We start from the raw sequence: 12,910 nt of genomic DNA, 5'->3' as shown, positions 1-12,910 counted from the left end.
CAGGAATTTTTTTTTTGTACCAGGGATTATAGGTGTGCGCCACTGCGCCCATCAGGAATCTTGATATAATACAAACTTCTATGGATCTGAATTTAACCAAAGTGGATATTTTAGAGCCTCATACAAAAAGGGTAATATTAATGAAATAACATTAAGTAGCAAAACAATATATTAATAAATCATATATATATATAATGTATTTATTTAAATATTTATATTAAAATAGAAAAAAGACTGTCTCCTTTCGTTGATAACATGGCTCCTGAAAATAGTTTGCATGACAATTTTCAGTTTATAAATGAGGAAACTGGTCTCAGAGTCTAATGTAAATAAACCTATGTTCAAGACCTAGCACCATCAAGAAATTACTTTGAGATCTTGAACAAGTCACTGCTTTACTTTGGGTACAAATATTTCTTTCTTTCTTTTTTTTTTTTTTTAGTTGTTGACAGATCTTTATTTTGTCTATTTATTTATATGCAGTGCTGAGAATTGAACCCAGTGCCTCACACATGCTAGGCAAGCGCTCTACCACTGAGCCACAACCCCATCCCCATACTTTGGGTACAAATATTTCTTACGATTGTTCAGTTATAGTTCTGCTACTTTTAATCTTTGCATTATAACCCTAATAGTAGCAACAACTAACTTTTTAAACCCTTTGTCCTTTATTGATTATATTTTGCAGGCTTCTGAAAACAGTTTTTTAAGTTACCCATTCCTAGGCAACTTAAAGTCCCTCATGTCTTCATACACATGATATTTAACTTATAAAATTTCTCTTTGAATATGTGTATATATCTGAACAGTTAAATATTACTTCATCTTGTTATTTCCAATTTCATAAATATTTTGAGGATTCACTATATACTTCGTGCTTAAGGCAGTGAAAAATAATGCAGTGACATAGAACACTAATCCTACTTCTCAAAGTTTATGATTATGAATTTTAAAAAGTAACTTAATCTTTCTGGACCTCAACTTCCTCATCTGTAAGAGAGTTAATAAAGTGGGTAATCTCTAAATGTCCATTTTGACTCCAGAATCTGTGACTCTTATAAAGAGATGTAAGAATCTATTATAGATAGTTTTTAGAGTTTGGTGATTGTTTAATGGAAAGGGCCAATAATAAGCTAAGATTTCGTCTTAGCAGGTTTGTCAAGAACAAAAAAGTTGAATAAGTTTTTTTTTTTTGTATGTATTGACTTTATTTGATAGAAGTGAAAAGATGTTAATATTGTAATAAAATTAAGCAGAATATCTCAGAAGAACAGTCAGTTTCTGAAAAAGAGAACTTTTAGGAAGAGGGTGGAGATTTCTACTTATAATATGTCATCAGTCAGGCAAGATTTGAAGAAAAGATGACACACAGAGGAATTTACAGGAGTCTGCAATCGGACATTTAAATCATCTTTATGTGATAATATCTGATTTTCTTATTTTCCCCATTTGGAATTTTAAGTAGGAAAAATTAAATAACAAGTTTGAATTGCTTGATTTATTGGCACAGCTCTATCTTTAACTGCACTTCCAAATGTTTCATTACCTCACTGTCTGTTTCTATGCATGTTAACATTTTAAAATGTATTTTGGTAGATTTCTAATTCATTGACACTACATGCTATAGTGGCTTGTGCCCATCATTTTTTTTAAACAGATTTGTATTTTTAATTGATTTTCTTTCATTGAACTTACAAAATATCTCAAGATTTTTTTTTTTTTTATTTTAAAGCATATACTTAGGCTGTGGTTAAAATGGTTGCTTATTTTTTATATTCATATAGTTCCTACTCTATATAAATTCTCTCTTTTACAGATATTGATGATGCTCAAATACTTCCCCGCTCAACTAGAGTCAGGCATTTTTCACAAAGTGAAGACACTGGAAATGAAGTTTTTAGTGCCTTGAATGAGGAACAGCCATTGCCTCGAAGTAGCAGCACTTCTGACATCTTGGAACCATTCACTGTTGAACGAGCCAAAGGTGCAGTTCCTGTCATTGACAGTTCATCCCGTCATGCACCAAGCTTGCAGAGTTCCACAGAGGCTTCTTCAATAACTAGATTCACTGAAAGCTACATCACTGATACTCATAGTAGAGAGTCTTCTCTGGAAGTTGGTGATAGCATATATGACCATCTTTGTCATTTAATAGGTCCAGTAGAACTTGCAGATTCAGCTTTCGAACAAATCCAGTACATTGACCTTGAAGGAGATGACGATCTTCTTTCTTCCCTGAAAGAATATTTTAAAGAAAGTCAGGGTAAAAATGAGATAGGTAAAGATACAGCTTCTCCAGAAGTGATTATTGCAGTAACTAGGGATGAAAGATCATCCTTAGATAAATTAGAATACACAGATCAGGAAATTAAATCAGAAAATGTCATGTCTTTTGTTGGGACTCCTGAAAATATGCAGTTTGAAAAAGAACCAAACTCATCTGTCTTCATGAGTAATATTGCACCTAATCAGTCAGATACTTTCATGAGACCACAAACTTCTGAAAAATCCGAGCAACCAAACATTGATAAAAAGTCATCGGAGCCTAGTTTAGATAGCCCTTGTGATAAAGAAAAAAGGAAATATCTGTATAGACAATCAGCCACAGAATTAGATGCCTGTGTAGACGTAACACTAGCTGAAAAGCTTAAGGGTATGCAAATTAATGAAAAAATCACTGTCCCACATGTAATGCATGTCAAGAAGACTACACTAAAACCATCTGTTAACCGCAGAGTGCCTCATAGTTCAAACACTAGCAAACTTTCTCCAACTAAAAGGAGCTTGTCTGAAACAGTAACCCATAGGGCCAAAATCATGAAAATTGCTACTAAGAAACGAAATAGTGTTCATGTTACTTTTAGACCATCTACTGAGTCTGTTCAGTTTTATAATCCTCTGGAAAACAAAGAGGCTCCATGGAAGATGAGACTACGGAAGCTTGGTGGCTTTAGTAGTAGTAACAATAGCAGCACCAGCAATCTCCATACCAACTCAACTAGTGGTACAGAGCTTGTAAAACCTGGTGTGTACAGGCCTTTAGATACAATTAGTGCAGCATCTGTTAGTAGCAAAACAGTGAAGGAATCTACAGAGATTCCCACTACCGTATTACAAAAAGAAGAAATTGCAAGTAATCAGTTAAGCAGTCGTAGTACTCTTAGGTCATCAAGTCATGAGGCAGGTCTACAGCAGGGCTCCCTGGGTGGCGTTTATAAAACTGTTGTACATGCTCTTTCGAAGCCGAAGGCAAATGTTTCCCCACAGAGGCAGAACAGAATGCCACCAGAGGCTCCACTGAGGGATCTGTACAGTCATGTAATGGGCTATTTTGGAAGGAAAGCTGCAGGTGAGCACTAATAGTGTGCAGAGCGCAAAAGGAGAAAGACAGCACCAGTTTGGCTTAATGCAACTGAAGCAAGCTATAAGCAATCAAAGAGCTTTGGGATGATCACTGCTTTCTCTCTGTTTGGTTATGCATGCGCCTTTCCCCAGCTGTATTTTTCCCAGCATAAGATGTTTATTTAAATTACTAATTTCCCTTATAAGGCATTTAGTTAAACCTCTTTGCTGCTGAACAACAAGTTAGAAAAGAGGAAGATACAGGAAAAATTTAATGACCTTTCAAAGGCTACCTAAATCAGATATTTTCCTTAGTATGTATCACATGAGTCTTGAAATTCAAGTTTACTAAGGAGTCATTATACTTTCTCTCTTGCCCAGCTATGTTTATTTTTAACAGGGCACTAGCTGTATCTAATTGGGTTCATTTGTTTTTACTGTTGAATTATGTGGTTTTATATTTTTTCTTGGTGAAAATTACTTTGACATCTAATAACATAATAAGTATCAAGGCCTACAATCAACACCTACATATAGTTAACTGGTCATTGACGAAGAAATTATTTGTTAATTTTCAAAATGAATTTAATAATTTTTAAGTCACTTCCAAACATGCCGTAAGCTTTTAGTGTTGCATTCATTTGAATGCAAGTCATGTAATTGAAACACTTATCATTACTTTCTTTTTTCTGATATTTTAAATGTGCATAAAGGTTTCATGAAGTTAATCCTAATTTAATTATGGAACCTCTGTGGACAGATTACAGAAAGAAAGCAAGATTATGATAACTGTTTTATCTTGATTCAAAGTTAAAATAACTTAACAGATATAGAAAATTAACTTTCAGCAGTAAGGTAGGTTTTGATTTTATTTGTTTTTAACATGGTTTTGTTAGCATGATTAACAACGCTGTATAATGCATCTTGCATTGAGCCATTAATGCCACCTGAGGGCAGTATTTGACAGCTTAGCAAAGCCTGGCCAGTAATATAAAGACAATGGTATTTCACAATGAATTCTGACCAGTACATTTTCTTATTCTGAAATGCTTTGTAGTTTCGTAGGAATATAAACAGTGCTGATTTGCTTTTCATTTTCAGAGAGATTAATTTCAAATAGCAATAGCAGTGATATACTTACTTTCAGTAAGTTAGTTTCCAAAGTTAAAATTTTCTTGTAATATAAATCATAATGTAGTCATTTAAAAAAATCAAAATGATTTTTATAATTTTTTAAACTTTTGTAAAGATGAACATCTTTTTTCCTGTACTAAAATTAGATTTTTTTTTTTTAGTGGATAGAAACAACATTCTATGAAAATCATAGAATTTTTATTTATAAATATCCAAACTTAAATGTACTTGTGTCCCATTGAGATTTGCATAGATTGAAGGGATATATTTCTTGCAAATATTCTTTGGGGGAAAATAATAAATTATTAAGTCTCTAAATAGAAACACATAGGCAGGAAGATAGATAAATAAATATACCAGTTTCTTTAAAGGCAATATTAACCTGACTTCAGCTAGTGCTTATCTGTAAGCTTTCTTGCTGTTTAAGGTTATACTGAAGATTGACTAACATCTGCTTAGTTGAATAAAATAAATATCAATTTACTAATTCTTAAAATTAAATCTAAAAGAAGGAAAATTATTCATAAGTGCATGTTTGGCAAAATAATTGATATGGCATAGGTACTTTGAGTTATTTAAGTTTAGAAAGTGCAGTTAAATTTTTCCTCACTATATATAGTTATTTATTTGCTTTTAGTCAATAAAGAGGACATGAGCTCCAAACTGCCTCCTCTTAATAGTGATATTGGCAGCAGCAGTGCTAATGTTCCTGATCTGATGGATGAGTTTATAGCAGAACGACTTCGAAGTGGTAATGCCTCGGTAAGTTATATTTCTATTTTATTTATTTGGTTTCAAACAGGAAACTTAAGAGAACCAGAATATATGTATCTGTGTACATATATATGCATCTAATGCATATGTGGAAATTTTCTTTTAAAACAACCTTCTCCCATATTTAACCTTTTTAAAAATTTTTAAAAAATTTTTTGTTTTAGTTAATTATACATGACAGTACAATGACCTTGACATATTATACGTTTGAACCAGATGGGATATAATTTCTCATTTTTCTGAGTGTACAGGTTGCAGAATCACATTGGTCATGCGGTCACGTATATACACACATCAATAATAATGTCTATTTCATTCTATTATCCTTCCTTTCCCCCCATCCCCTCCCCTTCTTTCCCCTCCCCTCCCATCATTTCTCTCTACCCAATCTGAGGTGAGAGGGGAAAAAAAAAGAATAGCTTCACCTTAACACTTTTTTTAAGTTAAGGTTTTTAAAATTACATTTTTGTAATACTTTTTAATCCAGAGATATAAAACAAGCAGGCTTGTAGTTTTCACTAAAAGAATATTGAAATATCTGTTTGTTCAAATAGTAGATTTAAGCCACTACCTTCCTAGTTCCCCCTACTTGGTCCCACCTTGGTGCTAGTTGCCAATGTCAATAGGAAAGATAACATTAGAGGTCATGTGGCCCACCTCCCATGGTTTTCATAATGCAAATATTGCTTAATCATTCCAGATAACTTTGTAATAGACTTTAAAGTTTTCTTTATTTTGAAGATAATGGCAATGTCTTATTCCTAATAATGCTTAATTGTTCGGGGAGGATGAGTATGTATGGGATTGGTCATACTCCATTTGAGTTTCAAATTTTTGGTGACTTATCTTTTTTTAAGTTTAATTTTTTTTCTTTTTTTAAAATTTATTTTTTAGTTGTAGTTGGACACAATACCTTTATTTGTTTATTTTTATGTGGTGCCGAGGGTTGAACCCAGGGCCTCGCACATACTAGACAAGCGCTCCACCGATGAGCCACAACCTCAGCCCCTATTTTTTTTTTTTCTTGAGTGGGTAAAAATCATTGTAGAATCATTATAGAATGGCTTTTTAGACATCATTCTTCCTTCTTACCCATTCTCTCTTCTATTTACTGCTGCTTTTTCCTGTTAAATACTTCACTCTTAATTCTGTTTAATTTGAATTTACTGCATGGATCCTACTGAAGCTTTGCTTTAGGTAGATCAACATTGGTGTAGGCACCAGATCCAGCCCTTATATAAATTGCTTAATGAGTATGTTTCCCTCTCCTCTTGTAGGCCCTAAGTCTCAGAACTGAATGTGATGATTGTCTTGGAAATTAAAGGTTTCAGATGTTTAATGAGAATACATTTTTTTTAATGTTTAAATGTTTCTTGAATTTTTAGACTATGACAAGAAGAGGAAGTAGTCCAGGTAGCCTTGAAATTCCCAAAGACCTCCCTGATATTCTAAACAAACAGAATCAGATGCGCCCTATTGATGACCCTGGTGTGCCTTCGGAATGGACTTCTCCTGCTAGTGCAGGGAGCAGTGATCTTATCAGCTCAGATAGTCATTCGGATTCTTTCAGTGCTTTCCAATATGATGGCCGAAAATTCGACAGCAAGTATCTTTTAACATTTGAGTAGTATGTTTTGTATTGTCTGTTCAAGACTGACTTATGAATTATATAGCAGTCATCTTCCTTTCCAAAGTTACTCAGGCAGTTGATCCTGCATATTTTGATTTCATTTTCCAGTAAAATTCCAAAGGAAGTTTTAGGGAATCATCTTAGGTTGAGACTAAGTGCCAAACTAAGTGCACTTAAAAAACAATTCTGCCCTTTCAAAAACAAATTATAATTTTAAGACCAGATGAACTTTATATTAAAATAAAGGACGGTTATGGTTATGACTTGCTACTATTTCATGTAGTCATATTTGGGAACCACTGACCAGTTATGTGCAGTGCTACATTACCCAGAACATTTCTTGAATTATTGTTTTATGTTAAAATAACATCAGCTGGGTGTGGTTGCACACGCCTGTAATCCCAGCAGCTCGGGAAGCTGAGACAGGAGGATTGCGAGTTTAAAGCCAGTCTCGGCAATAGTGAGGCACTTAGCAACTCATTGAGACCCTGTCTCTAAATAAAATACGAAGTAGGGCTGGGGATGTGGATCAGTGGTTGAGTACCCCTGAGTTCAATTCCTGGGTAAAAAAAGAAAATAACATCAGTGATATAGCTTGTTACTGTATCACTACCACATAGTTATTCTGCTGTTATTTTCTATTATACTTGGCACCAAAATTAAAAAGAAAAAGTAAAAACCTTGGCAATCAATTTTGTGAAGAGCTAGGAGATGCATTGGCGAATTATGTAATTCCTCCCTTTGTGGATTGATTGTATATTAATTCCAGATAAAACATGATTTAAAAGAAAGGTGATTTTTATCCTATATGTATAATTTGTATATTTCCTGTGCTAGAGATTATAAAATGTTTGAAAAACATTATGTTACTAGCCAGCAGAAAACATGAATAAGAATAGTGATGACATATCATGTCTATGTAGATACAATAAATTATAAATAGAAGTTTAGGGGAAATGTTAATGTTTGGTCTTTTTGGTGATTCAGCTGTCTTTTATATAAATATTTTTGTTTTATAACTGGGATTCATATATTCTTTCTTCCTTATAGACTTTGGCTTTGGAGCTGACACTGGAATTCCATCATCTGTTGATGTGGATTCATGTTCTGGCCATCATCAAAGTGCTGAAGAGCAGGAAGTAGCTAGTCTAACCACACTTCATATAGATTCTGAAACAAGCAGTCTCAATCAACAGGCTTTCTCTGCTGAAGTTGCAACAGTTACTGGTAAATTTATCACCTTTATATGTTGTAATTGAGTTTAGATGGATCCTATGATTATCATTCATATGATTATCATGTATGATTATTCATGATTTTGATATGTGATTATATGATTATTATGATATATGATACAAGTGATATAGCTTTGTATATACTTTTTTAGTCATTCGTTGTGCTAGTTTTAAGAATTACATAATATATAGAACCACACTTTTGAAGAATTAAGATACACAAACACATGTTTAATTTATATTGGGTTTTGCTGTATAGAAAGAAATAGCAAAAGGGTAAAATTTGGCTATTGTCAAATTTAAAATATTGATATTTCTCTGCTAGAAAAAGCTTAAAGTAGAAAGAAAAGAATTTAATGTTTCAGCTACTTGCCTAGCACTAGCAGCACTATACAACTACCGTCAGTAGTTCTATACAGTATTAATTTATCCTAGGCACCTGAGTTTCTATAGCTGGGATAAGAATGGGAGTAGATATTCTTATTTTTACTGATGGCTCTGATTTTATGTTAGTCCTACGGTAGTATGAGATGGGGTACCTAGATGCAAAAGCTTGTACATTATAATGGTTTTGTTAACCTTGGCCAGTTCATATGCTTAATCTTTTGAAGTATTGTTATTGGGATTTTAAGTATTATATCTTAGGGAAAGGTATTGAAGAGTACTTCATGGTAATTTTATGAAATTATAATTACAGGCTCAGAAAGTGCTTCTCCAGTCCATTCAGCTGTGGGATCCAGGTCACAGACACCTTCCCCTTCTACATTGAATATAGACCACATGGAACAGAAGGATCTACAGCTTGATGAGAAACTCCACCACTCCGTTCTTCAAACACCAGATGATCTAGGCAATACTTGGAAATTAGATATTTGCCATTTTTCCTTTCAAAACATTAGTGTTAAAAGATCTTAAATAAGTCGTCTTAAATTTGATTATGTATGATTATTATAAATGTTCAGACATTTCTGACTCTTAGAAATTTTTACTATATCATTTTTTCTAGCTTTTAAAGAAAGCTATTTATACTGATTTTTGCTCATTTTATCATAGTTGATTATAGTCTTGGAATTAGTGATAGTATTATTTTTATGTTATGTTATTTATTGATACAGTGCTATTTCCTAAAATTTAAAATACATAATTGGTATCATTACTCTTAATATTATATTTGAAGATCCTACTGACTCACTGGAGTATTATTGCTTACTAATCAAGCTTTCAGTGCAACAGTTTTGATCATCAATAATTTTTTTTATTGATTTTTGACTTTGTGGGTATTCAACTAAACTTTAAAAGTAAGCAGTCCATTGAGCTGGGGTTGTGGCTCAGTGGTAGAGCACTTGCCTGGCATGTGTGAGGCCCTGGGTTCGATCCTCAGCACCGCATATAAATAAATAAATAAATAAACAAACAAATAAATAAATAAATAAATAAAAGATCCCTTTACAACTAAAAAATATTTTTAAAAAAGTAGACAGTCCAAATATTTTTATTTTTAAGTATATATTTAAAAAGTGACTTGGGGGCGCCAGGGTTGTGGCTCAGTGGTAGAGCGTTTGCCTAGCATGTGTGAGGCACTGGGTTCAATCCCTGGCTCCACATAAAAAAAAAAAAAAAGGTATTGTGTCCATCTATAACTAAAAACATTTTTTAAAAAATGTTTAAAAAGTGACTTGGAGAACCTCAGAAACTACAAGTTAAAAAAGAAAAGTTAGGTTTACTAATTCCTGCATGATGTTACAAGTATGAGATAGACATTTTGCAAATGTACCAAAAACTTTAGTCAAAGACATAGTTGATGAAATATTTGTAATAACTACTATGAAAAGTCAGTTTTTATTGTTAATGCAACACATTTATTGTCTGACCAAAGGAAGAAATTTAAACCTGTATGTTTGTTGGTTTGTTTGTTTGTTTAATAACTATTTTGGTTTTTTTAAGGTGCTCATTCCTAATGTGCAGTCACATAGCTCTATTTTTCTAGTTTGTGGATTAATTTTGAACTTTTCCTTATTTTGACCTTCAGGTTTTTATTTGTTTTTATAGTACCCCCTAATTGTTTGTTAAAAATTTTAAACTTATAGGGCTGGGCCTGTAGCTCAGTGCCAAAGTGCTTGCCTAGCATGCATGAGGCACTGGGTTTGATCCTCAGCACCACATAAAAATAAACAAATAAAATAAAGGCATTATATCCATCTACAACTACAAAAAAGTTTTTTTTTTTTTAATTTAGACTAGTAAAGTGAAAACCCATAAGTCCTCACAAATTCCCTAGTTTTTAATATTTTTTCCTTTATCTGTATCTACACATATGAACATATATACACAATATGTATATGTGCCTTCCTTTTCCTTTGCTGGACTACTTAAGAGGGAATTTCAAGATAGCAGACCCTTCACATCTAAATACTTCAGTGATATGTGCTAAGTGTTCATTTTATGTATAACTACAGTGGAATGTCCTCATTCATAATATTTAACATTGAAACTTTATTGTTTTTTTGTTCCATAGTCAAATATCCTCAGTTGTCCCTACAGTGTTCTTATAGCCACCCTACACCAACAACTCCATCCAGAATTTATTGAGGCATCATTGCTTACCTTTTTTTTTTTTTTGGTACCAGGGATTGAACTCAGAGGAACACAACCACTAAATCACATTCCCAGCCCTATTTTGTATTTTATTTAGAGATAGAGTCTCACTAAGTTGCTTAGCACCTCACTTTTGCTGAGGCTAGCTTTGAGTCTTGCAATTCTTCTGCCCCATCCTCCCAAGCTGCTGAGATTACAGGCATGCCCCACTGCACTCAGCGGTTGCTTACCTTTTAATTGTTTAAAAATTTTGTTAGCTTTACTTGCGAAGCATAAGTTAGAGACAAATTAGTTGATTCACTTCTATATTATAAAGGTACTGTAAAATAGAAAGGCATTATAGCAATGGTTAGAATGTCAGTGTTTTTTGTATTCTGTTTTAGTGGCTTTACACCAGAAGCCTATTTTTTATTATGGAGAAATATTAATTATTTAGTATCTTTTTAAAAATATTTTTTAGTTGTAGATGGACACAATATCTTTATTTGTACTTATTTATTTTTGTATGACACTGAAGATCAAACCCAGGGCCTCACACATGTGAGGCAGGTGCTCTACCACTAAGCTACAACCCCAGCCTTAATTATTTAGTTTCTTAATAATACAGTCAGTTACTGTATACTTTACTTGCAGAGAGAAAATTAAAGCATTGCAAATAAAGGATATACTAAGAGTGAATTTAGCGTAAATTATCAACAGATTGGGGTATTATCAAATACAAAAAATCATAAACTTATGATTATTTCGTTCTGCAAAATTTTTAGTTCCCCAAATTCTTTAGATGCATTGGAATCTTTATTGACCTTTAATGGTGTTCTATACATTGAACAGAAGAACAGATCATATATTGAGTAATGTATTTTTTTAGAGCTAGAAGACAATAATGATAATCTAGCTAAACCATCCATTTTATAGATGAGAAAGTATAGACTCTGTGAAGTTATCAACTTGTTTAACACATAATCAGTGGCAGAAATGATGTGAGGACCATGTATTTATTACTTTTGATCTTGCCGGTATTAATAGGTAAAAGAAGTATGGTGGTTTTTATTAGCCTTGAATTTTAATAAAATTATCATTTTTGTGCCATTGTGATACCTCTTACTGTTAGGAATAGCTTCATTATGAAGCACATAAATAAATATATTTCTTTGGAAGTTTTAACTACAAGGAATAGGTTTATGAAGACTTCATTTAAGAACTACTTTTACCCTGAGATTTTCTATTAACTTGATGAAATAACAAGAAGGAGTTGTTAGATAAAAGTGAAAATTAATGTATATATCAAAGAAATTTCTCCATCTGGTATTTGCCCGGTGAGTGGTATCCATATGTATATCTAGTTAGAAGCACTATTGTAATTATTGCCATAATAGGGAATTATGAATTGGTGAGGTCTTGACCTTCTCAGGAAAAAACAAAACTTAGGTACATTCACATTTCTTTTATTCACTTCTGTAGATATTTAAGATTGTTAATTTAAGTTCTTTTTGGTTTTTGCTATCAATTCTCTGGAAATTACTAACACAATTGTATTTTTTTTTTCTATAGAAATTAGTGAATTTCCATCTGAATGTTGTAGTGTGATGGCAGGGGGTACTCTCACTGGATGGCATGCTGATGTTGCTACGGTTATGTGGCGAAGAATGCTAGGCATTTTGGGAGATGTCAATGCAATTATGGATCCTGAAATACATGCTCAAGTTTTTGATTACCTCTGTGAACTTTGGCAGAATCTAGCCAAGGTAAAAAAGACAATAAAGGATATAAAAGAAAAAGACAAGAAAAATAAAGTATTAAGAAATAGAAAAAGCTTAGAGAACATTGTTACATGCATACCTTCCTATAGATAAACTGGTATCCAGCATGGTGAAGTCACTTAACTATAGTTAAATATGTGTTTTGAACCTGAGTTTGAACTTTAGTTTAAGGTAAAGCAAACTGAAAGAGAAAATAGTTTTCATAGTCTTGTCCCCTTTTTTTTTGAAAATTACAGATTAGAGATAACCTCGGCATTTCAACAGATAACCTGACTTCCCCTTCTCCACCAGTTTTGATTCCTCCGTTAAGAATTCTTACACCTTGGCTTTTTAAGGTAAGCTTAATATATAAAATATTAATTTTAAATTATCATTTAATAAGTTTGAAACAGTTTATAAAATTTGGACTATTATATGGTCTTCTAAAGCACTTAGTTTTT

General features: G+C 32.7%; 1 protein-coding gene across 8 annotated transcripts in view; it reads left to right on the top strand.

Moving 5' to 3' along the window:
• Nucleotides 1-12,910, top strand: part of Ralgapa1 (Ral GTPase activating protein catalytic subunit alpha 1) — a 245,655-nt gene that overhangs the window by 103,585 nt on the left and 129,160 nt on the right. For 6 of the 8 annotated variants that reach the window (XM_058584465.1, XM_046460944.2, XM_058584467.1 and 3 more), the window contains 7 exons: nucleotides 1,817-3,349; nucleotides 5,114-5,238; nucleotides 6,636-6,852; nucleotides 7,931-8,107; nucleotides 8,813-8,965; nucleotides 12,262-12,455; nucleotides 12,707-12,805. In XM_058584465.1, coding sequence (XP_058440448.1) covers nucleotides 1,817-3,349; nucleotides 5,114-5,238; nucleotides 6,636-6,852; nucleotides 7,931-8,107; nucleotides 8,813-8,965; nucleotides 12,262-12,455; nucleotides 12,707-12,805 — 2,498 coding nt within the window. The remainder of the gene's footprint in view (nucleotides 1-1,816; nucleotides 3,350-5,113; nucleotides 5,239-6,635; nucleotides 6,853-7,930; nucleotides 8,108-8,812; nucleotides 8,966-12,261; nucleotides 12,456-12,706; nucleotides 12,806-12,910) is intronic. The other 2 variants (XM_058584469.1, XM_046460950.2) reach the window with 1 other exon arrangement.

The sequence above is a fragment of the Marmota monax genome, unplaced genomic scaffold (assembly GCF_021218885.2).
Source record: "Marmota monax isolate L192 unplaced genomic scaffold, Marmota_monax_Labrador192_F-V1.1 WCK01_AAM20220418_F8-fsc00001, whole genome shotgun sequence".
NCBI classification, from domain to species: domain Eukaryota; kingdom Metazoa; phylum Chordata; class Mammalia; order Rodentia; family Sciuridae; genus Marmota; species Marmota monax.
This window is presented reverse-complemented; position numbering and strand designations above follow the sequence as displayed.